Here is a 24203-nt window from a genome sequence, read left to right on the forward strand (position 1 = left end):
CCCCGCGGCAGCGCTCCCAGCAGCTTTTAGGGCTGCCTGGGGAGGTGGAGGAGCCATGCAGTGCACTCCAGGCAACACTGAGAGCTGGCTGACCTCTGCCCCACCCCTTCCACCCTCTGCCCCGCCCCTTCTGGTAGCACGGAGTCTGCCTGCCCCATTGCCCAGGGACCTGGTGTGGCTGTCCGCTCTCTTGTCTTCCTACATCTCAAGTGATTATCATCATCTTTTTTCCCCAGAAAGTTTCTTTGTAGACAGAGGAAGCACCGCAACACCATTCATTCTAGTCCACGGCTTTTCCTCTCATAAACCCAGCCTGGTTATACCCAGGCATATCAGGTCACACCATATAGGCAGTGGTCTGGCTCCAGGTTAGCCTGGCCATAGCTGTGTTCCCATTCTTTTCTTTCTACCGCAGCCCCCACCGTTGCAAGTTTTTTTTAAATTTTAATCGCTCCCATACTCTGATTTCACACCTTCCCCAGCCCCAATTAACTTCATTTGCCTTAAAATGATTTCACTTTACACTTGCCATCTTTCAAAGCACGGTCATCCCTACTGCCTGCCGTTTTCTCACATTTGTTTCGTTTCAGGCAACTTCTCTCAAACCATCGGGTAATGTTGTCAGGACACTGGTTTGATTGATTTTGCTATGTTTTGTTCAGTCCATAATTTCATCAATTTCTGTGCAGCATTTGCAACTAAGCCACATTTTCTAACCTCATCCTCGATGGAAGTGTCAGCCCCGATCCAACTTCTTGATACGTTGAAGTCTACTTATCCTACATCTTCTCTGTGGGTGCATTTCAACACTCTCTCTATTTGTCCCTTTTCCAACATATCATCACTATGGTTTCATCATAAGCTCAAGCCTGTGACCCTGATTTTCTAGGGTAGCAAAGAGCACCAGGATCAATTCAAACACATCTGCCAGCTATAGGACCCCTGAAGAGTTTAACTCCAATGGCACATCCTCCAACTCATCTACGATTCTGAACGTCTAGTTTAAAAACCATGATGGGATGCTAGACCATTGCACCCCAGGTGTATAACAAACTACTAAAGCACATCTAAGCATGCTTGCTTCTGATGCTCATAAACGGATTTGGGGAAAAGACACGGGAAGCCAGCTTAATACTTACATAACTCTCACTGACTTCATTTCACGTCTTAAATTAAGGAAGTGAAGCTTTGCGATAGTAGACACCTGCTGTTTCCAGAGAGCGGAAGTGCTCACCAAAGATGATTTTGTCTCAGAGAGCGTCAGTAAGCTTTGTTCCATCTCATCGAGCGATTTTGTATCCACTTCCTCAGCTGTTGTCTGGGAATTAAAGACGTTATAATCTACAGGGAAAGAGAGGGGGATATAAATGGAAGTACAGGATTTACCTTTCCTGATCAAGCCACTGAACTATCTAATGTCATGTCCTGCCTACAGGGGGAGACAAATGATGATAAGACAAAGTCTCTACAAAGTACCTAAACACACTGTGCCATGCTGTAGAAAAGCAGAGAACTCCTTTCTGGCCCCGTCAGCCACCAGCATGTACCGAAAAGGAGAAGACTCACTAGCCTAATTAATTTAGCCTATGTAATTACCAATATTGCTAGATATCATGGATTATTCAACTGTTAAATTCTTTCTAAAGAACTTTGCAGGTATAGGATAGTTCAATATTCTGGAGTTAACAACTAAGCTGGAAAGTGAAGATAATTTCATCTGTTAAACAATAGAAGGGTACTGTTTACTTTTGGAGTAATCTCCTTAAAGCATTGCAAACAGGCCTCTTGATTTTCCATCCATGATCAAATAGGGGTGCAATTAATTGTGAGCATAAATGATGGCGAGATATTTAAATTCTGGTTTACAAGTACAAATATATTTTCCAAATCAGATGTTTGGAAATCTAAACTATACTTTGTGTGTCGATGGCTGAGTGCAAATGCAAAATCTCATAGGGAAAAATATATTTCTGAACTTTCAGCCATAAAATCTATCTTATGGGAAAAACACTAAAATTCATCCCTGTACAGAAGGTCAACACAAGCTCTCTACAGCTTTGGACCTCTGACAAGAATCCTTTCCCAATCACTTTGCCGTTTGTTGTTCTGGTCAAGTATTTCAAGGAACCCATAACAGCATGGGATATTAAGTGTCATTTATTGTTTGATGTAATATTCTACAAGAGGACTTTGAATTATCATTTCCATAATAAACTGCTTTTAATAGTGAAAAGTGCTGAATACAATTTCATAAAAATTAATCCTGACTAATCAAGTCACAAAGAAAAATATAAATATTAGAGTTATGTCTCACCTGCTTGATCAATTTCTGCTTCTATTTCCAGTTTCAGGAACACATCCTCCAAGGTTGTCATGGAAACTCCGTAAGTAATAACACCCAAATGTGAATGAGTGTCTAGATCAGAAAATAATCCTGGAGGTGAAATAATGCAGTTGCTTAGAAACAAATTTATATTTGCTCACCAAAATCGTCTCTGATTTAATAAACAGGCATAGTGTGCACTGTTTGTATGTGCAAGATATTAATTAGAGAAACCTAGGTAATGGCATTATAGTTAATGATGAGTTTTGTGCTTAAAGTATGAATGTATAACACATGAGAAATGCAACAGATTATTCCCAAAACTACACATTTATCCTCGGAGTACAGAATGAATATGTTGAGAGCTTCAATCAGCCCATTAAATAGTTCAAGACTCAACATTAATTTTAAAAAGAGTCCTTAAAAATGTAGCACCTGTTAGCTTTGGGGGGGGAGGGGGAAGGGGGAAGAACAGGTCTATCTTAGTAATAGAGCTCAGTGAAATTTTCTGAATGGTGTATTCACGAAAAGATGCATACATCACACCATACACGCACACCTGAAACTGCATGTGTCCGTGTAACCTTTAGTCCAGGGGTTGTTTGGTCTGTAGGGATACATCTCCACTGCAACACTATTTCAGAATAACTAGCGCTATTCCGAAATAGCTTAGTCCGTGTCTACACAGCAGGCAGTTATTTCGAAATAGTGTCAAAATACTGTCAAGCTGGAAGACTTCTTACTCCAACCCCTGCAACCCTCATTGTACGAGGAGTAAGGGAAGTGGAAGGAAGAGTGCTCTACTATGAAATAAGTGCTCTGTAGACGCTCCCTATTTCAAAATAAGCTGTTTCAAAATAAGCTGTGCAATTGACATAGCTCAATTTGCGTAGCTTATTTTGAGTTAAGCCCTGCTGCGTAGACTACCCTAGGGCCGTGTCCAGACTCAGGGTTTTTTTCGGGAAAAGTAGCCTTTTCCTGAAAAAACTTCCCCTGCGTCCAGACTCAAGTCGCGTTCTTTCGAAATTATTTTGAAAGAACGCGGCTTTTCTTTCGATGGCGGTAAACCTCATTTCACGAGGAAGAACGCCTTCTTTCGAAAGTTCCTCTTTCGAAAGAAGGCGTTCTTCAATGTAAAGAGGCTGTCTTCGAAAGAGAGCATCCAGACTCGCTGGGTGCTCTCTTTCGAAAAAGCGGATTTCTCTTTCGAAATATCCGCCTGCAGTCTAGACGCGATCTTTCGAAAGAGGCTCTTTCGAAAGATGCTTTCGAAAGAGCCTCTTTCGAAAGAAGCCTGCAGTCTAGACATAGCCTAGGAGACAAGTTTGAAACTCCACTCTTGGGCAAAGACATGAATTGAGACTTCTCCCTTCTCAGATGAAACTCATAGACTCATAGACTTTAAGGTCAGAAGGGACCATTATGATCATCTAGTCTGACCCCCTGCACAGTGCAGGCCACAGAATCTCAACCACCCCTCTTAGAATAATCCTCTTAGAAACATCACCAAGATCATAGGCAATCTGCTTCCAATCTCTTTTCTTAAAGCTGCGCCACTTTTTATGAATGCAGAAATATCCATTTGGCCAGCGAGAGAGACTAACTCTCTCCACCGGAGCGTAAGGCTCTCATCACGTAGATGGGAGCTGTCGATTCAAATCTTCTCTCCATCTGATTCAGAAGAGGATTTGACTCAGTATGTCCTACCGCCATGCAGAGTATTAACATATGAAAGGGCAAAGCCAGTGCACTCAAACAAACATGCAAGATCCCTAAAATGAATTTTACCTTCAATTTTTCATCTACACTCGCAACTTGAATGCCATTTTTTAAGTATTTTTCACAGAGATTTGATTCGATCCATTGTATTCGTTTCACACTTCCTTTCCCACAGTGGCGAATTTCCCTGTGGCAAAAGTGTCTCCTTTCCTGCTCACAACAGGCTGGCATCCTGTATGGCGAGGGTCTCTTTTGCCACACTTTGGTTAAAACGATCACAGTTTATTTTGTTTCAATTTAATAAAAGAAAAAGTGCGCCGACAGTGGAAGAGGGTTATCTTGGACCAAGAGCAGGATTCTCTGCATTTCCACTGCCAAACCCCATTCTCCTCTGCTTTACGTGTTTGTTGCCAAAACTTCACCTCACAGTTAACGTACTTGGTTTCCTGTCGCGGAAGCTTGGGCTACCTTGAGCAGCTGCAAGGATGAAAGAGTTGAGGGACCCCTTTCTCCTCCAGAAGCTGAGCCCAGTCCCTAAAGCAGTCTCAGGGCCTGTCTGCACTTGAAATGTTACAGCGGCACAGCAGCTACACCTCTGTAGTGCTTCAGCATAGACACTGCTACCAACGCCAATGGTAAAGGGTCTCCAGATGGCGCAGATAATCCACCTCCCCAGGAGGTACTATTGAAATAGATGGAAAAATTCTTCCATTGACCTAGTGCTGTCTAGACTAGGGCTAGGTTGCTCTATGTACGTCCTACAGGGGGTATGGATTTTTCACAGCTCTGAACAACTTAGCTGGAATGGCCTAATTTTTTAGTGTAGAGTAGGCCTAACACTATGTCTACACTACAAGTGCTACAGCCACACAGCTATGGTGTTGGAGTGTAAACACTTATTACAGTGATGAAAGGGGGTTTTCTGTGACTGGAACATCCTCAGGAGGTGGTAGCTAGGTCAATGGAAGAGTTCTTCCATCAATCCAGCAGCATTTACATAGGGTCTTAGGGCAGCTTTAATTTCTCACAGGGGTGTAAATTTTTCACGAGGAATGTAAAACCCCAACTCATCAGTTAACCGGCTAAACGTTAGGTTAACCTATTGTTTAATTGGTTAACCGACTAAGCGGGATCCTGGGAAGGGCACGACTTCACCCTCAGTCCACGGGGCTCCTACTCCAACCACACAGGCAGACGGCTCCTGGCTCAAGCCACACGGAGGCCCAGCAAGACTAGAGCAGCCCCTCTGTTCACAGGCTCCCGGGTACCAGTTAACCAGTTACCCCATTCACATCCCTATTTTTCACACCCCTTTGCAACGTAACTAGGTTGATTTCAGTTTCAAGCGTAGACCAGGCCTTAGTCCCCACCGGCTGAAGAAATGAATGAGCAACTTGGAATTAAGGCAAGGAACATGCTCACAAATTTTCAACACTCTAATCAGTTTTCACAAATTATAAACATCAATAAAGAACATTTGCCTATAAAGAAAAATGACAGCATACTTCTCTGAAGGCACCATCATGATCCATCCATTCTCCACGCCCCCACCCACCTACACACACACACACACACACACACACAAGCTCAGCATTGAATTACAACAGCAGCGTACCTGGAAACTTGTCCATGTCTTTAAAAGGTAAAGTATACACAAGCTGCAGTTCATTCTGTTGCACCAAGCTGGCATCGGGGATATGTTGTCTGATCAAAGCTGTTGTCGTTTCTATATTGCAATACCCATCTATATGCATACTATAAATTAAAAAAAAATATTTTAAAACCTGCTTCTTCACTGCCATTTTTTGGAAGTGCAGTCAACCAAGTGAAACAACACCACAGAATAATAAAAACTTTAAAAAAATGTAATTGGCTATTCTAGAACTTAATTAGAAGACAAAGCAAATATAAAATGACACAACAAAAGTGGCTTATAAACTACAAAATAATACCTCAAGCGGTAGCCAATTCCCCATTTGGTTTTGAGGAAGAGAGAGGAGCCAACACATTTCAGCATCCCTTGAGAAATCACAGCTTTTCGATCTAGAAACAAACAAAGGAGTTTTTATTATGAGGACCCTCAATCTAGTCACAAAACAATGGCGTGACATAGGGTACGTCTAAACTACAGGGTTTTGTCGACAGATACTGTCGACAAAACTTCTGTCGACAAAGAGCGTCTAGACTACATCCAGTTCTGTTGACAAAGCAAGCCGCTTTGTCGACCTAACAGCGTGGACGCAAAGGACAGTGTAGATGCAATAACGCCTTCTATCGACAGAACTCTGTCAACAAAAGGCGTTATTCCTCGTAGAATGAGGTTTACATACGTCGACAAAACTGCTGAGTTTTGTCGATGTTATGTCGACATAACTCAAAGGCAGCGTGGACGCAGGTGTAGTTTTGTCGACAAAAGTCCACTTTTGTCGACAAAACCATGTAGTCTAGACACACCCTAAGTCTGACTACTGACAGTGGAAGGAGCACCTTGCATGCTAAATTCAGCTCTAATTTACACTTCTGATTCCCCTAATAAAAGTGGCCCACAGGGCCATGGCAACACTCACCAGCAAGAATATCTGCCTCATCCATGAAATGAGTACTAAAGACCGTTACCCGATTGGCTTTTCTGTTTTTCAGGAGATTCCAAACAATGTGCCGAGAACATGGGTCCATACCAGCAGTTGGTTCATCCAAGAGTAAAACCTACATAATGATTAGGGGGGAAAAGGCATAAAAAAATGCAAGCCCTCCACAGTCACAACTAAGATATATATATCACAAAGTCCTACGGAAAAACAGGAAGGCTATTAATTCAAGGGCTGTCACTGCAATTTTTAAAAAATATGTTAATGGTCTATTTGTTTAAAGGGAAGGTGGGAAATTTTTAACCAATTAAAAGGCTTGCAAAACATCCACCTTCACTACTTACATCTCCGATTTGTGATCAACAGGAAAAAAAACCACACACAAAGTCACAGAAATGCATTTTCACAATGGCCTCCCTTATAATTAAAGTTAAATTAGAATGGTAAAAAGACAAATTGGTTCCTTTTACCAATAGTAAGAGAAATTAAATATGTATGTTTTCAAAAGGTAGGAAATCATGAAGAGTCTTATTACTTACATCTGTACACTGCTGCCTTTAAACATGTACCCAGCCTAAAGGAGCATCACTTCATATAGGCTACTAATAGCAACCATTTAATTTGGTAATCAGAGTGTTTTCCTATCCCAGGTGCTTGCATGGCTGTTTTCGGGCCGTAAACCTACTCTCTCAGAACTTGTGCTGTATGGTTTTTAGAGAGTGTGACCACCATTCCAGATGGAGTGTAACTTTTTATGCAACTTTACCACAGAAAATCGTGAGAGAATCCAGTTACTACCACTAACCCGCACAGGTAAGTCCTTGCAATGCAAAAGTTGCATGCTTAACCTTGGCAATTTTAATTGTTTAAACCAGAGTTGGTATGAAACATAGGAAAACTGTACATATTTGCATCACTTGCAATTGCCAAGTAATGCGAACACAGGTAGTGTGTGTGTGCACACAAAGAAAGAAAGAAAGAAAGAAAGAAACAAAGTGGTAACTTAGTACAGGCAGTCCCCGGGTTACGTACAAGATAGGGACTGTAGGTTTGTTCTTAAGTTGAATTTGTATGTAAGTCGGAACTGGCGTCCAGATTCAGCCGCTGCTGAAACTGACCAGCGGCTGACTACAGGAAGCCCGAGGCAGAGTTTCTCTGCCCCTGACTTCCTGGAATCAGCCGCTGATCAGTTTCAACAGCGGCTGAATCTGGACGCCTGGAACAGAGCAGCTGGGGCGCTGTGTGGCGCTGCGGGGACCAACCCGGCAGCACCCCAGCTGTTCTACCCCAGGTGTCCCCAAGTCAGCTGCTGCTGAAACTGATCAGCGGCTGATTCCAGGAAGCCCGGGGCAGAGCAACTCTGCCTCCAGCTTCCTGGAATCAGCCGCTGATCAGTTTCAGCAGCGGCTGACTTGGGGACGCCTGGGGCAGAGTAGCTGGGGTGCTGCTGGGTTGGTCCAGTAGCGCCGCTCCTCAGCGCTACTGGACCAACCCAGCAGCGCCCCAGCTGCTCTACCCCAGGCGTCGTGGGCAGAAAAGCCTGGTCTGCTGGGGGGGGAGGGGCGCACTAGCTGCGCCTCCCCCCCCCGAGCAAACCAGGAAGACGCGGGCGGCGGGACCGCCCATACGCGCCGCGATCCCACCGCTCGTGTCCTCTGCGGCTTTGCTCCGCGTCTCCTTGGTCTGCTGGCCCCCCCCCCCAGCAGACAAGGGAGACGCAGAGCCGCTTTTCTCGCCCCGGAGGACGCGGGCGGCGGGACCGCGGCGCGTCTGGACGGTCCCGCCGCCCGCATCCTCCGGGGTGAGAAAAGCCCCGCTCGTAAGTACGGATCCGACATATGTCGGATCCGCGTAACTTGGGGACTGCCTGTACTGTGCTTTTGCTCCTTACCTTTGGGCTCCCAAGAACAGCAATTCCTATCGACAGCTTTCTCTTCTGCCCTCCACTTAATTTTTTAGCTTGGTTATCTCGGATGGGCTGTATATCCAAATCATTCATCACTTTCTGCACCTTTAAAAATATAACAACAGGGTCTGATGTCAATATAAATGAGATACAGTGATTAAAAAGTGACTGGCACAATTATCGACAATCTTACGTTAACTGCTGACTAATTATTGATCATTTTAAATGTTTCTAATTAACATGTTAAGTCTCTTTCCTGGAATGAGCCTCTTTGAGGCAAATCTCAGTACCAAATGCCAACAAGGATCAGGTCCTTGAAGTTTAACCTAACAAGACTGGATAAATTATAGGGGGGTCCATGTTTGTAAACATGCACTACTATTTAGACCATACATCACACCTCAAATATACTCACCCAGGAAATCACCCCTGCAATGAACCCCAGTGTCAACTCTGTGTACCCCTCTATTCAAGCGACATCATCACAGGACCTAACCACATAAGCTACCACATCAAAGGCTCATACAACTGCCCATCCACCAATGTGATATATGCCAGCAATGCCCCTCTGCCATGGATATTGGCCAAACTGGACAATCTCTATGACAAAGGATTAATGAACACAGATCAAATATTTGAACTGGTAACACACAGAAACCTGCTGGGGAACTTTTTAACTTGCCCAGGCACTCATTTATGGATTTAAAAGTGGCTATTCTCTTATAAAAGAGTTTCAGGAATCAACTGGAGAGAGAATCTGTGGGACCAGTATCAAAATTGCATATGAAGGTTCTCTCGTACAGCCTGAACACCCAAATGACATCAAAACCTAAGTATCAGACACTTACAGCCTACTTACTCTTTAGCCTCATTTAGTATGGACACTTTAATTGACAGGGTTTTTTTACTTTTTTTCTCCTCCCCATTTCTCTTCTTTATAACCTACTTCATAATCCAACCTCTGTATCTCTTGCCCCATTTGTGTCATCTGAAGAAGTGGATTGTGTCCACAAAAGATGCCATTTACATATTTTTGCTACTCTCCAAGGTGCTACAGGGCCATTGTTGTTTTTTAAGTTTTGGTACGTGTTTTTAGTTACAGACTAACACAGCTACCTGTCTGGTGCTATTTAGATGTTCCACTAATAGCAACAACTTCAACAAACTTTATTTAAAGAAAATTTACTTTACATGTTAGCCCTCTTCAATAAAACAGTGTATTGGACTTTATTATAAAACAGACTTACTTCAATAATGCAATCAATAAGACTATTTTAATTAACAGTGACTACATGTGTATAATTTATAGCTGAGTGACTTACCTCATGTATCACAAAATTGGGAGAGATCCCTTTAATCTGAGCAAATATTGATAAATTCTCTTCCACGGTCAATACATCAAAATGTATATCTGATTGTGGGCAAACCCCAGTCATCTTTCTTACATCGAGCATTTCATCAATTTCAGAGATTCTGTGTCCGTAGACAGATGCAAACCCTAAAGAACAACAAGTTTTAAAAAGTGGTTTTTAAACGCAACTACAACTTTGATTATCCACTAACTCCACCAATTGAAATGTATGTATAATTTAAAATTAACCTATCCTATCCTCAAAGATCAATGGCCACCGGTTTTGAAGGTAGGCAAAAAGGACGCTACAATAAGTAATTACTAGGGATATGAACGACAAGTCGCTTCCCCCGCCCCTACTTGCTGCCTCTATCAGCAAGAGGCAATGGGGGTGCGAGGAAGAGAAACAGGTGGTGCTTCAAAGTGGTAACGCTGCATGGAGCCTGGGGCCAGACCCTGGGCTCCACATGGTGCTGCTGCTTTGAAACGCCACGTGGAGCCTGACCCCTGGCTCCATGTGGCGCTGCCACTTTGAAATGCTGCAGGGAGCATGGGGCCAGCAGGGGACTGCTTGAGTCCCGTGTTCCCTGCTGCGCTTTCACCTTTGAAGGCAAAGGTGCCCTTATTGACTATCTGATTAGCCAATTAATCTAAATTTAACATCCCTAGTAATTACACGTCCTGATTTTTAATTAACGCCAGAAGAGACTCACCATCAGAAGGTGGGCAGAGTCCACAAAGAATATTCATCAGTGTTGTCTTGCCAGTTCCGCTATGCCCAAGTAAAGCCGTAATCTGGCCCTCATATATGTCAAAGGACAAACCTGATCCAGAAAGAAAAAAGGAACGAGTGAAATATGAAACTAATGATACCTGTTGTGCTATTCTGCACTGGCTTACATCACTTTAGTTTATTAAAATTTTGACATGTAGGATATGTATTTACGTTGTACCCCCAGGAAGACATTTTAACACAGCCTGATGTGTATTGCAACAGCAGCAATAAATAAGTTAGGATTAGATTTCCTGGTAGCACTGTCTCTGAAGAGAGCTGATCTTAGAAGCTGTTAGAACAGTGGTTCTCAACATTGTGGACTGGAGATACAGCTCTCTTGTGTCCTATGGGATGCAGTTACACAATATATATATACTACCTGCATGTCCCTGGGGATGTCACATGGCCTGCAACTGGGTGATGATTGGGCAGTAACAGCCCACTAGTTGAGAACAACTGAATTTAGAGGCTCTCGTACCACCATCTTATGGGAGCCAGCAAGAGGGTCCTCTGTGCATACTCCCTTTAGTTAGGGGCCAGAAAAGGAGCCTGGGAAAGATGACATCCCACAAGGAATGGGAATTTAAGAGGAGGGAAATCCTATAGAATCTGTTACAAGCCCCTTTGTTATACAGTTACATTGTACTGGTTAGAGACACGAGGGAGAATACACACCAAGCACACTCTACAATTCATGCTCCCAAAGGGAAAAAAATTAATCACAAAAGACATTAAGTTCCTGGGTTACTTCTCCTTCCATTTCTGATAAGTAGCTTAGAAGCTAGAAGTTTTCTTACTTCTGAGAGCCTCCACAGTTTCACCCTTTTTCCTGAACGTTTTCTGAACACAGCTGATTCTGAAAGAAGACATGTAATTTTAAGAAGAAAAGAGCTTAAACTATCGTTTTCGTTTGCAAGGAAAGATTAGGATGAACAACTGCAATGTTGATATAGAAAGGTTTCGACACATTTTACAGCTCTGTGGAAGTCACACAAAATGTGTTGGAAAAACATGTAAGTGTATTAAGAGAATGGGCATCTTTTTGCAGTGTTTTGCTTAAACTGTTTATATTATTGCTGGTTTGCACTGGCAATACAGGGAGGTTTCCTTATTGACTGCGATATTTTTTTATCATGGAAGCTGCATAACTCTTTACAGTAACCCATACTGTTACTTATTTCCAATAGCATCAACCTTGTACAAAGCACTAAACAGCAAGGAAGGCCCAGTCTATGCCCCAGTGAACTCACAGGAGAGACTGACAGATGGTAGGAAGAGGAGAAAGACAAGATGGAACTAAGCAGCGTTTTCTCTAAGCTGAGCAGCTGCACAGCTTCACAAGTGATTAATCAGCCCCACCCAGGCAAAGGTACAGGGCTCCCTACAGGAAACTGACTGACTGGGCAGAGCTGATTAATCACCTGTGCAGCTGTTGAAGTTTAGAGGGAACATTGGTGTTAAGTAATACTAATGGTGCGTCTACACTGCACCGTTATTTCGAGATAACTAACGTTATTTTGAAATAACAATGCGAGCGTTTACACAGCCATTCCATTATTTCAAAATTATTTCAAAATAACAGACGGCTTGTTCTGAAATCTGAAAACCTCATTCTACAAGGAATAATGCCTATTCGGAAATAGCTATTTTGAAATAAGGCAAGTGGAGACGCTCCACTGCTGCTGTTTCGAAATAGTCTCTCATAAGGGCCATTCTAAGTTAGTCCTCTCTAGTGCCTCCTGGGGCTCTAAATTGAGATAGGACGTCTAGATTATGGAAGCCTGCCTTGGATTAATTTTGTAAGCAAAACTCGTGAAGTCATTCTGCCGCTCTATTCTGCACTAGTTAGGCCTCAGCTGGAGTACTGTGTCCAGTTCTGGGCGCCACATTTCAAGAAAGATGTGGAGAAATTGGAAAGGGTACAGAGAAGAGCGACAAGAATGATTAAAGGTCTAGAGAACATGACCTATGAAGCCAGGCTTCATGAACTGGGCTTGTTTAGTTTGGAAAAAAGAAGATTAAGGGGGGACATGATAGCGGTTTTCAAATATCTAAAAGGGTGTCACAAGGAGGAAGGCGAAAATTTGTTCCTCTTGGTTTCTGAGGACAGGACAAGGAGTAATGGGCTTAAAGTGCAGCAGGGGAGGTTTAGATTGGACATTAGGAAAAAATTCCTAACTGTCAGGGTGGTCAAATATTGGAATAAATTGCCAAGGGAGGTGGTGGAATCTCCCTCTCTGGAGATATTTAAGAACAGGTTAGATAGACATCTGTCAGGGATGGTGTAGACGGAGCTTGATCCTGCCTTGAGGGCGGGGGGCTGGACTCGATGACCTCTCGAGGTCCCTTCCAGTCCTATTATTCTATGATTCTATGAGGCTTCCCCGGAGTGTAGACGTGCTATTTCGAAATAAGTTATTTCGGAATAACTATTCCGGAATAGCTTATTTCGAAACAGCCATGCAGTGTAGACGTAGCCTAAGTTAACCCTCATATGTTTTTCCTCTCTTAGGGTATGGCTACACTTTGGGGGAGGGGGGAGTCAAATATGGTATGCAAATTGCACTCATATTTGCATATCTTAATCCATTTTTTCCCCCCCAAAGAGAATTTTCCAATATTTGGCCTGTCTACATGGGGCCAAATGTCGAGAAAAAACCCTCTTTTGGAAGCCCCCTTATTTCTCGTAAAACAAAATGCACAGTGGGCTTCCGAAAGAGGGGGGGTTTCCAACATTTGGCCCCGTGTAGACAGGCCAAATATTGGAAAATCCTCTACCAGAAAAAAAAACAGAAGATATGCATATGTGAGCACAATTTGCATACCTTCTTCGAAACACGCTCTCCCTCCACCCGCCCCTCACACACACACAGTGTAGCCTTAAGGAGGATTTATGAAATCCACTTCCTCTCCCAAAATTTTTCCTCAAACTTATTAATATAAAGACAGTTCAGTTAGTTTCTCCAAAAGCTACCCTGAAAGAAGTAGCTCTTTGAGAATTACATGAACTCAAAGAGTACATAAGCCGTACAGATGACGTTAGGAGGGCGCAACCTATGAGTTGAGAGCAAGGTGGATGGAAAAAGGGGATGAAAACTTTGTGTGAGAAGGTAACAAAAATAGGAAGATGACACTGACATCACTGGCAAAAGCACTGGTTGATGTAGAATGAGGCAAGGAATAAGAATGATCCATTATTTTATGTGAGCTTAGGAAGACAGGGAAAGGAAACCTGACTCGTTGCACTGACATGGATTTATTCAAAACGTATTAAGACACTAACACACACCCCCCCCCTTCCAATCTATCTGTTTGTGGCCAAATACAAATATTTTTGTTTGAGACTAATGGAGCCATATAAGCAAAACGAAGGATTAGACTATTTCCCCCATGTCTACCATGCCACAAGAACAGAAAACAATAGCAAAGATTTAATAGCACATGTGGGTGATTAAGAATAAACTCGGGTATTAAAAATTGGAAATACATGAAGGCACAGATGTAAGAATTCACGTTATTTTCAAAATGTGCTGGAAATGGTTCATTTTAAACTGTTTTCTTTTGTGGGGTCGTTTCATATCATAGTCCAAGAAAGCTAGTCTAGTGGCTCCTCCGTGTGGCTTGGGTGGAATGTGCAATTTTTCACACAAATATCAACAGGTTTTACAAAACATATCTGAATCTAGTTCTTCAGATTTCACACAGAAATGCTTTTTTCTAAACCCACCTGACTTCAGCTTCTGAAATCAATCATGCCACTTATGGCATCAATGAAACAAAAGAACCTGGATTTCATTTTGCTTTCTCCTGCTAGACTTAAGACTATTTTCGGAAGGCTTGATTTGATGGGTATACAGTAGAAAAACACTTCCTTTACCAAAACAAACATTGTCATAACCGGAAAACATCCATATAATAGAAGATGTGGCTTCATAAGAAATGGACAACTGCTACTCTAATGGGGAAAGAACTAAATGTAATGCATAGCATGTGCTATTTGAATTCTCAGATTATAAATTACTGTTAACTGCCAGACACACACTACATAGGGACAGTGGTACAACGAATCTGTGCCAGCAGGAAGTTATACCTGATCGCTTCTTTTCCCTGAAATTCTGAAGGTACAGGTTCAACTATCTCACTGAAACGCAGGCTTCCATTAACACTACTCTCATACAACTCTCTGTAATTTCTTCTGCGCTTTGACCAGAAGGAGGGCTTCATAAAGAAAAATGATGTCCGTCGTAATCCAAACTCACCTAGTAAGAATAAAAGAAAGCCTCGTGAATGTTAAGCAGAGAGAGGATTTCCAGGGTTTGGATTTTGCTTTGGAAAACTGGGCCTGATCCTGCCACATTGCTTATTTTGGCATTAAACCCATCACTAAGGTTCTGGTTAAGAAAAGCATCGCTATTCAGCAAAGTCTTTCCTTAGAGAAGTGATGGATTTGTGCAAGTACTTCAATACTTTCCAGAACTGGGATACTGAGAAGGGTGATTTCAATACAGGTTGGATCTCCCGGCTATGTCTACATTCGCGGCTTCTTGCGCAAGAAATATGCAAATGAGGCGGAGTGTGGAATATCACCAAGCCTCATTTGCATACCTAATGAGCCTCCATTTTTGCAGAAGAGGCTCTTGCGCCAGAAGGAGCTGTCTACACTGCCCCTTCTTGAGCAATAAAAACCCTCTTGCGCAATGCCGCTATGCCGATTATTTTCAAGAAAAACGGCATTGTGCAAGAGGGTTTTTCTTGCTCAAGAAGGGGCAGTGTAGACACTCTTCTGGCGCAAGAGCCTCTTCTGCAAAAATGGCGGCTCATTAGGTATGCAAATGAGGCTCTGTAATATTCCATACTTAACCTCATTTGCATATTTCTCACGCAAGGAGCCGCAAGTGTAGACGTAGCCCCCTGATCTGACACTCTTGGTACCTGACTAGTCCCGGATGAGGGATTTTGCTGGACCAGGAAAGGTCATTTCTGGCTCTGCTGCAGCCGGTCCTACATTCTGCCCCTGCCACTACACCGGGCTTCCTCAAGCAGCCCTGCTGAGCTGCACATCGGGCTTCCTGGCTCCTCCCACCCCCATAGTCCAGTTGCGTGCTGAGCTTCTCAGCTTTTGGCCCCTGGCAGCCCAGCTGGGCCGTGAAATGTCCTCCCGCCCCCTCCTTTGCATCGGGCTGGGCCCCATGCCCTGCAGTGCACCGAGACACTCTGATCCTGGAACATCTGTGGTACTCCTGGACCACGGATGTTGTCAAACCAGAGTGTCCTGGTTTATAGAGATGCAACCTGTATATCTGTAATAAAAGATCATAAAGAAAGGGGTTTGTACTGAAAGATCTTACACATACGGTAGAGGAATTTGTTCATCAGTATTAATAAATTGGCTCCTAGATGTATCACACTTATTAACACATCAATAATATAACAAAACATCTTGGGTAGACAATTCCCAAACAGTGTTCCCCGTATGCTGTGCGTTTGTGCGGCCACTCAAGAGAGATTCAAATGCCACCCAGCTGATTAGCAGCGCGCACACACCGAGGTTTTTCTTTCTCCTGATGGTACACATTCACATATGGCTGAGTGCACATGCATATTTTGTTCTGCATATGAATGGAAAAAAAATCTGCACAGGACAGAAAAGATCAGAAGGAACATTGTTCTCAAGAAACATAATCGCAACGGTTGTGATAATAGTTTGATCAATAAGGGCACGTCCAAACTACAAAGATTTTTTGAAAGAGGATATGCAAATTCCACAGTAATTTGTATATCTTCTTCTGATCTCATTTTCTAAAGGGATCTTTCAAAAATGAAAGTAATCTGGACACTTTTTTTTCCTGAAAAAAAACTTTTTCTAAAAAATGCGTAAACCTCCTTTTTTAAAGAAGAGCCGTTTTTTTCTAAAAAGTTTTTTCCACGAAAAAATGCGTCCAGACTACTTTCCTCTTTCAAAAAATCCTCTTTCAAAAAATCTTTGTAGTTTAGACGTGCCCTACGGAAAGAAAATGATTCTGAAAAATTTCCTAACCACGCAGAATTAAGCCTACCCTCTGAGTTTCTCCATCTGGGATTCATGGGCATATTTTAGAAAAGTAAAATATATGAATTTTAATTTAAACAGATTTTTAAAGTAACATTTAAGACATTTATAAATACTTTTTGCTTGGCATGACTATTACTTTACATATAGTTGAAGGTAAAGAAAAAACATAAGAAGTGCCATTACTGTCTAGCAAAGTGTTATTTAAATACAGTATGTTAGAGCCATCAAGTAAGGAACTGGTTTTCAGAGTACTTTTAGCATCTCAAGCAGACACAAACTTCAAATGGAGTTATGAAACTCAGGATCAATGTGGTTCTGCTCAATATTTCTCACGGATTCTAAACAACATACCTGGAATGACCTGATCAAGATAGACAGCTAGCAATAGGTAAAACACGCTATCCAGAACCAGTAAAATCAGACAAATAAATAGTGGATAAGGACCACGATATAAGTTTGAAAATATTGCCCCATCTTCATAATCTTCCAGGTACATGACCTGCAAACCAACACCAAAAAGTTTAGACACCATAAACTGCATCGTTACCATCCTGAAACTAAACAGGACAAACACAGTCCAAAAATAAAATTACAAAGTAATATTATATAAGAACAAAGGATGAGTGGTTGTCATAATAACAAAGGCAAAAAAACAGATGTAATACTAGTTTCAAATTTAAAAAAACTATAGCACGCAGTATTTTAGTTCACATTAAGTTGTTTGCTGCAGAGACTTATAAGCAATCATGTTTTATGCCATGAATAAAATAAAAATACAAAATTCACAAATGTACAGAAAATCATTAAAACTGCTTAAAAATATTTGCAGGGTATTTGTAATCGGAGAAGTCAAAGTTATATCTTAAAAAAAGAACAGGCACAGGGAGGCACATCAATGGTTCATTTAGCCTGGTAATATGCCTCTGACAGTGGCCAGTGCCAGATGATTCAATCAGACAGAAGGTTAGAGACATCCTGACCATGAGGTTGTGTCCCTGACAGTCTTGGTGAATAGCCAATGACAGACCTATCTAGTGATGTAAGCGACTAGTTGACTATCCAATAAGCATATGCTTATCCGATAGTTGACTCAGCTAGTCACTTTCCCCTGCCCCTTGCTGCCTCTATTTGCTACATTTCAAAGGCGGAGGTGCCCTTATCGACTAATCGATTAGTCAATGCAAACTGTATCAACTATTCGATTAGCTGATTAATCCAAATTTAACATCCGTAGACCTACCTTCCATGAACATATCCAATTCTTTTTAGAACTCATGCGTGCTTTTGGCCTTCACAACATCCCATGGCACCAAGTTCAACAGGTTGTGTGAAGTTTGTTTTAAACGTGTTACCCAGGGAAATTGGGAAGTAACCCCTAGTTGTGTGTTAGGCGAAGGAATAAAAAAAAAATATAAAATTCACAAGGTTGCAAAAAAAAACCACCCTATTTAAAATGAACTGAAATAGAGGCAAGGCAAATATTTGCAGTGTATCAAAATATCAGGCAAAATGGAGTTGAGTTTACTGGCCAGTAATTGCCAGGATCCTCTCTGGACCCTTATTAAAAAACAGATGCTACATTAGCTGTCTGCCAGTCATCTGCTACAGAGGCTGATTTAAGTGATACGTTACAGACAAGTTACATCTTAAAGAAGTGGTGGTTAGGCGCTAGACTGGAACCTGCATGGCTTAGGTGCAATTCCTTACTCTGCAACAGACTTCTTGTGTGACTTTGGCAAGTCACTTAGCCTCTCTCTGTCCCAGCTCTTCCTCTGTACAATGGGCATAACAGTTCTTCCCCACCTCCCAGGGGTACTGTTAGGAGAAATACATTAAGACCTTGTCTATACATAAAGCGTAGCCACAGCAGCTCTTCAAAGTAAAATTGTGGCCATAACTCGAGTGCCGGAAAGCTCTCTCCCACCGCTCTACGTAAACCGCCTTGGTGAGGGAAGTAGCTAAAAGGGCTGGGAGCGCAGATTCCAGCTCTGTGACCTGGTTCACACTGGTGCTTTACTGCGCTGTATTTGGCTGTGCTTGAACCACTGATTTTCACACCCCTGAGCCAGAAAGTTACAGCGCTGTAAGGTGCCAGAGTAGATTTGGCCTATGACTGTGGTGATGAAGTAAGTACCTTACTTAGATCTTATACTAAGTTGTGCTTCATTGGTTTGTGCGTGTAAAGGCAGTATAGAGTAACACAAAGAGTTTACTTACCTGTGCAACCCCAATCAAGAAAGTACAATGACAAAAGGGGCTTAGAATCCATACAAAAGACTTCGGAAAATCCTCTAACAGGATAATAGCAAGACCCACAAAACCAAACGCCAGTGTTGCCAAAAATTCAACTATGCCCACATGCTTTGATTTTTTAAACAGAGGAGTCAGCATAAAAGCAAAGAAAACCTAGAACATAAAGGAGAAGGTCATTACAGAGCACATGAAATCTGGCATAGAAATGCTGCATTTTTACCGTCAATGAACAAGTTACTTTCCTTGCACAATACTTGCAATGTTTTGCCAAGTCTTTGTGCCTGTTAACGTCAATACTTTTGGTCAAAATAGACCTTTAACAATACAGTTGATTTTCTAATATTATCCCTACCGCAGAGCAAAGAACTGAACTGTTAAACTATAAATTAAAGGAAACATAATTCAACGTTCTTTATATTATTCAATTTTTCAATGATAAATCAAGAAACTACAATAAATACCACAATTTTTAAAAATATGCTTAGTAACTTGTGTAGAGTCAGACAGTAACTAAGTGGAATCTCTACATTTCAAAGTTACAGTCACAAAGTTATTCAAAAGCCTCAGGGGGTAGCTGTGTTAGTCTGTAACTGTAAAAACAATGATCATCTCATCTGAAGAGGTGGGTTTTGCCTATGCAAATTCATGATACCATATAGATACATTTTTGTCAGTCTCTAAGGTGCCACAGGACTACTCGTTTTTAATGTTATTCAAGTGTCCCACAGTTGCACAGTAAAAGGAACATAGAACAATATTTTGCAAAGCTTAGAGAAGACAGACCAAGGGAAGCTGAGAGTCAGCATAAGATTGGTGTAAGGCCCTGTGGGTCTAGAACCCAGACCTGCAATCTCCATGGTGTCATTTAGCAGCATGTGTAATCACTCCACTGCTCTGGATCCACTGTGGACACAGATCATGGGAAGCCCCGTCTCCACAGGTCTGACAGACAAGCAGCCCCAAAGCTCCTGATTGGCTCACAGTCCTATATCAACTTAAGGGACGTGGCAGGAAGTGGCCAGGCAATAATGTTCTGTAGAGTCTATGACCATTCCTTGCTCCTGACCTTCTGGCTTCCATCTCAGCTTGTTCTGGGCTTCATCTTCTGACGCAGACCCTGAAACCGGACTTGGATTCTGATCCATGGCATCAACCGTGGCCTGGAACCTGATTATGCAACCCTTCACTACTCCCTGCCTCCAGTTTGCTCCTGCTCTGACCCATGGTTCTGCCTGCCTGCACTGGGAGGCTGCCAACAGGACTCTTCCTTCATTAGAGGCTCATACTTAGATGCTGGATGCCAGTGGTGGGCAACCATGGTGGCAAAGACAGTGTTCTGAGGGAAGTTTTTGTTGTGGCAGAGTTTCTAGAGGAAATTGGTTGTGTCCTTCAGGAAACTGTCCCTTTGTATGGTGAGTGGTTTGAAGATGGTTTCTATGAATCCATATTGGCTCAGTAACAGAGCTATGGACAGATATGGTTCTGCCTGGGTTTCCCAGTTATGTATCTTGCAGAGCATGCAGACGATCCCTGGGGTGGGTTTGTGAGGGAAACATTATTCTTGTATTGATGATATGCTTCAAGACTTGTGTGAAGAAGAGCTCTATGAAGCTTAAAGTTTTCTCCTTCCCTTAACAGAATTTCTTTCCACTGATAAAGATTTTACCTCACCTATCTGGTGTCTCATATATGCTGGAACTAACATGGCTACATCATCGCCAGAAACTAGAGTACATGGCATTTTGGGAGGCTGAGCCAGACTTGAAGTAGTGGAGTAAAATAAGCAAGAATAAACAAACCTTTGAAACATCCCATAGTGTTTGATTTTAACATATTTCTGCACCTTGATATTTCCTATTCCAAGTATACTACGTTTAGTAAACACTTCCATAAATTTAAATACTATGGCACGGGAATTGTTGGTGTTCCAGTGACCACATTAGCATATGTGACACTGAGAAGCAACATAAAAACTTCAAAAACCAATACAAGGGAAGAAAGAGAATGGTGTAATAAAGGCAGCCATTTTACCATTTTGGGTAGGAAAAATGGCATTGGGAATGAGTCTGGAATGGGGGAAACAGTGCCTGGGAAGAAGCACGTTAGAGAGAGTGACCTCAATGATCCACAAACAAACTGAATTCATGAAACACTTACTGAGGAGATTCCATACAGGAAAAAAAGAAAAAATATCACCAGAGGGCTACTTTGGGGAAACAGAGAGGAGGCTGTTCCAATGACCGCCATGAGAATGGACATGACAAAAATCAGAGTTGTGTACAGCAGAACCCAGGACAGCCTGAAAGGGAAAAAAACAAGGGGGGAAAATCATAGATTCAGTAAATTATCGCACTGGAATCATTCCAAATTACAATTCTTCAGTATTCCAGAATGCTGCACAAAAGGAACAACAAAAATAATGTGCCAAAGTCTCAGAGGAAAGGAGTTCTCCAAGTGACAGTATTATTCTAAACATTATTGCATGCACTTTCATACTAACTGCATCAACATAAAGTAAGGCATTGTTCAGAATCTATAATTTTGTAATTTCCATAACTAATTCCTTAGCTTAACTGAAACAAGGTAAAGTGAGGAGCAACTTTCAATAATTAAAGAAAATGCTACTTAAATTTTAATGCTCTTATCCATCCTGTAACACAATATTCTTCTATAGAAAATAAACCTTGCTGAAAAGTCAGGGAACTCTTTCTTTCTTAGGGAGCAGATGCAGCCTGAACAAGGTAAGAAATGCAACACATTTTACTGGGCTAACAACTCACTAGATTAGCCCTTTTATAAGTGCTTCCATTTTTCAAATGCCACCTAAAAACAACACGCCAGCAAGGATTCATTTTCTAGAGGGGTTCCCTAAAGCAGAGAAGGGAAGGGAATTGGCCACACGTACCTAGAAATAGTGACAGGCAGACGGAAGTAGTCTGATGATATTTGAAAATCAAGGGCTTGATCATGCATTTATGAGTCAGGCTACTCCAACGCAAATCAATTGAACTACTCACAGTAAAAAAGGATTATATTTAATGGGAGCTTTTTGCAGGATACAGTTGGAGTACATCAATAGCCACCCCTACTGGGCATGCAAAGCTAAATGAAGCTCATTTGTTCCCCTACAACCATACTGTATGAAAATTGGCACACTCTCAATATGGAAGAATAGGCATTACATAGTGTAATACCCATCCCTAAAGAGGATGTACTTTAAAATCGGAATGTCTTCTGTACAGATTTCTCTCAGAGAGGTCACAGTATCACAGCAGTATTCATCCAACTCACGTACTAGAACCAATGTGGACGGAAAAAGGAGACTGTCATGTGTCTAACAACATCAGGAAAAAGAAGGAAAAATGTAGCTCATGCACACAGCATCCTATTTATTCACCTCAGGCCTTTGGTGTATTTTGGAGGGATTTCTATATATCCACTTAGGAAGGAGTAATCAAAAGCACAAATACAAAATGTAAAATGACTGTCAAGGAAGGAGTCCTTCAAAAAAGAATCTGGGGTCACAGTGAATCACATAAGAACATAAGAATGGCCGTACTGGGTCAGACCAAAGGTCCATCTAGTCCAGTAGCCTGTCTGCTGACAGTGGCCAGCACCAGGTGCCCCAGAAGGGGTGGACCAAAGACAACGATCAAGCGATTTGTCTCCTGCCATCCTTCTCCAGCCTCTGGAGGCCAGGAACACTATTCCTACCCCCTGGCTAATAGCCTTTTATGGACCTAATCTTCATGAAATTATCTAGCTTCTCTTTAAACTCTGTTACAGTCCTAGCCTTCACAGCCTCCTCTGGCAAGGAGTTCCACAGGTTGACTACACGCTGTGTGAAGAAGAACTTTCTTTTATTAGTTTTAAACCTGCTACCCATTAATTTCATTTGGTGTCCTCTAGTTCTTCTATTATGGGAACTAATAAATAACTTTTCTTTATTCACTCTCTCCACACCACTCATGATTTTATAGACCTCTATCATATCCCCCTTCAGTCTCCTCTTTTCTAAACTGAAAAGTCCCAGTCTCTTTAGCCTCTCTTCATATGGGACCCGTTCCAAACCCCTGATCATTTTAGTTGCCCATATCACAAACTAAATATGAGTCAACAATATAACTCTAGGGCCAACTCCCCTCTTCCACCACAAATACCATTGTAGGGTAATTCTACTAGCTTCAGCACTGAGTGGGTTTGAGCTGGAGTATAGTGTCCAGTTTTGGGCACCGCATTTCAGAAAAGATACGGACTCCCCATCACTGGAGATTTTTAAGAAAACTCTAAATCAGCATCTGTCAGGAATAGACTCTAGATAATAAACTTAGTCCTGCCTCCGTGCAGGGGACTGGACTAGCTGGCCTGACAAGATCCCTTCCAGCCCTACATTTCAATGATATAAAGCAGAAAAGAAATATGAGGTTTTAGATGTAGCATTATCACGGAGACATTTGCTTTTCGTATAGGCACAAACTGTGGTGTTATAACTGGGGATGTCACCGTACAGATGACTACACGATTAACCAATAAGCCTGAGCTTATCGGTTAATCTGGTCAACTACATGCATTCCCCTCCTCCAACCCCACGCTTGCTGCCTCTGTATTGGAGGCAGCAACAGGGTGGGACAGGGAGGTGGAAAGCGTGAGCCAGTGGCCATGAGGAACTGGCTTAACAGCCAGCTCCCCACAAGCCCCAGATTTGCCTGCCCTGCTCCACCCCTGCGCTGTTGCCTCTAATAGAGAGGCAGCATGGAGCTAATACGCATGGGCAGCTCTGCAGACCTGACTGTCCGTTCCCCCCCCCCCCCTGCCAACTGCCTCTAATAGAGACAGCAAGGGGAAGCAGGCAGGAGTCAGTTCCCCTCAGCACCGGCTCCACAGTGCTGCTTGTCCTCTCTCCCCCCATGCTGGTGCCTCTATCAGAGAGAGGCAGCAATGCAGGGGGGTGGGTTGCAAGGGAAGCTGCCGTGAAGCAGCCTCTGTCTGTAGCAGGCCCAAGCCCCCTGCTGACAGAGGCCATTTCGCATCCCACATAACTGCTACGTTTCCATGTGGTTTACACGACTATTGAATTACACTCTAGCTAACATCCCTAGTTATAACCGTGTTTAAGCAAAACTTGCCCAACATTTGCAAAAATATTAAGAAGAGTAACAGTCAACAACTGGTGAGTTTTAAAAACTTATTGTAGAACAACTTGACGTTTACTATATTTATCTAGAAGGGGAGTTTT

General features: G+C 42.4%; 1 protein-coding gene and 1 long non-coding RNA gene across 7 annotated transcripts in view; one reads left to right on the forward strand and one right to left on the reverse strand.

Moving 5' to 3' along the window:
- ABCA5 (ATP binding cassette subfamily A member 5) overlaps nt 1–24203 on the reverse strand; it is a 127723-nt gene that overhangs the window by 36867 nt on the left and 66653 nt on the right. For all 6 annotated transcript variants that reach the window (XM_075903998.1, XM_075903997.1, XM_075903999.1 and 3 more), the window contains 13 exons: nt 21125–21266; nt 18932–19120; nt 17066–17213; nt 14753–14921; nt 11460–11518; nt 10601–10711; nt 9859–10034; nt 8522–8641; nt 6610–6748; nt 5995–6085; nt 5658–5797; nt 2315–2434; nt 1140–1341 (listed from right to left, as the gene is read on the reverse strand). In XM_075903998.1, coding sequence (XP_075760113.1) covers nt 1140–1341; nt 2315–2434; nt 5658–5797; nt 5995–6085; nt 6610–6748; nt 8522–8641; nt 9859–10034; nt 10601–10711; nt 11460–11518; nt 14753–14921; nt 17066–17213; nt 18932–19120; nt 21125–21266 — 1806 coding nt within the window. The remainder of the gene's footprint in view (nt 1–1139; nt 1342–2314; nt 2435–5657; nt 5798–5994; nt 6086–6609; nt 6749–8521; nt 8642–9858; nt 10035–10600; nt 10712–11459; nt 11519–14752; nt 14922–17065; nt 17214–18931; nt 19121–21124; nt 21267–24203) is intronic.
- LOC142819128 (uncharacterized) lies at nt 2344–20872 on the forward strand. The gene is made up of 3 exons (XR_012896917.1): nt 2344–2384; nt 7281–7443; nt 20053–20872. It is a non-coding gene; the product is annotated as an uncharacterized LOC142819128 (long non-coding RNA).

This window comes from Pelodiscus sinensis, chromosome 20 (genome assembly GCF_049634645.1).
Source record: "Pelodiscus sinensis isolate JC-2024 chromosome 20, ASM4963464v1, whole genome shotgun sequence".
In the NCBI taxonomy this organism is placed as follows: domain Eukaryota; kingdom Metazoa; phylum Chordata; order Testudines; family Trionychidae; genus Pelodiscus; species Pelodiscus sinensis.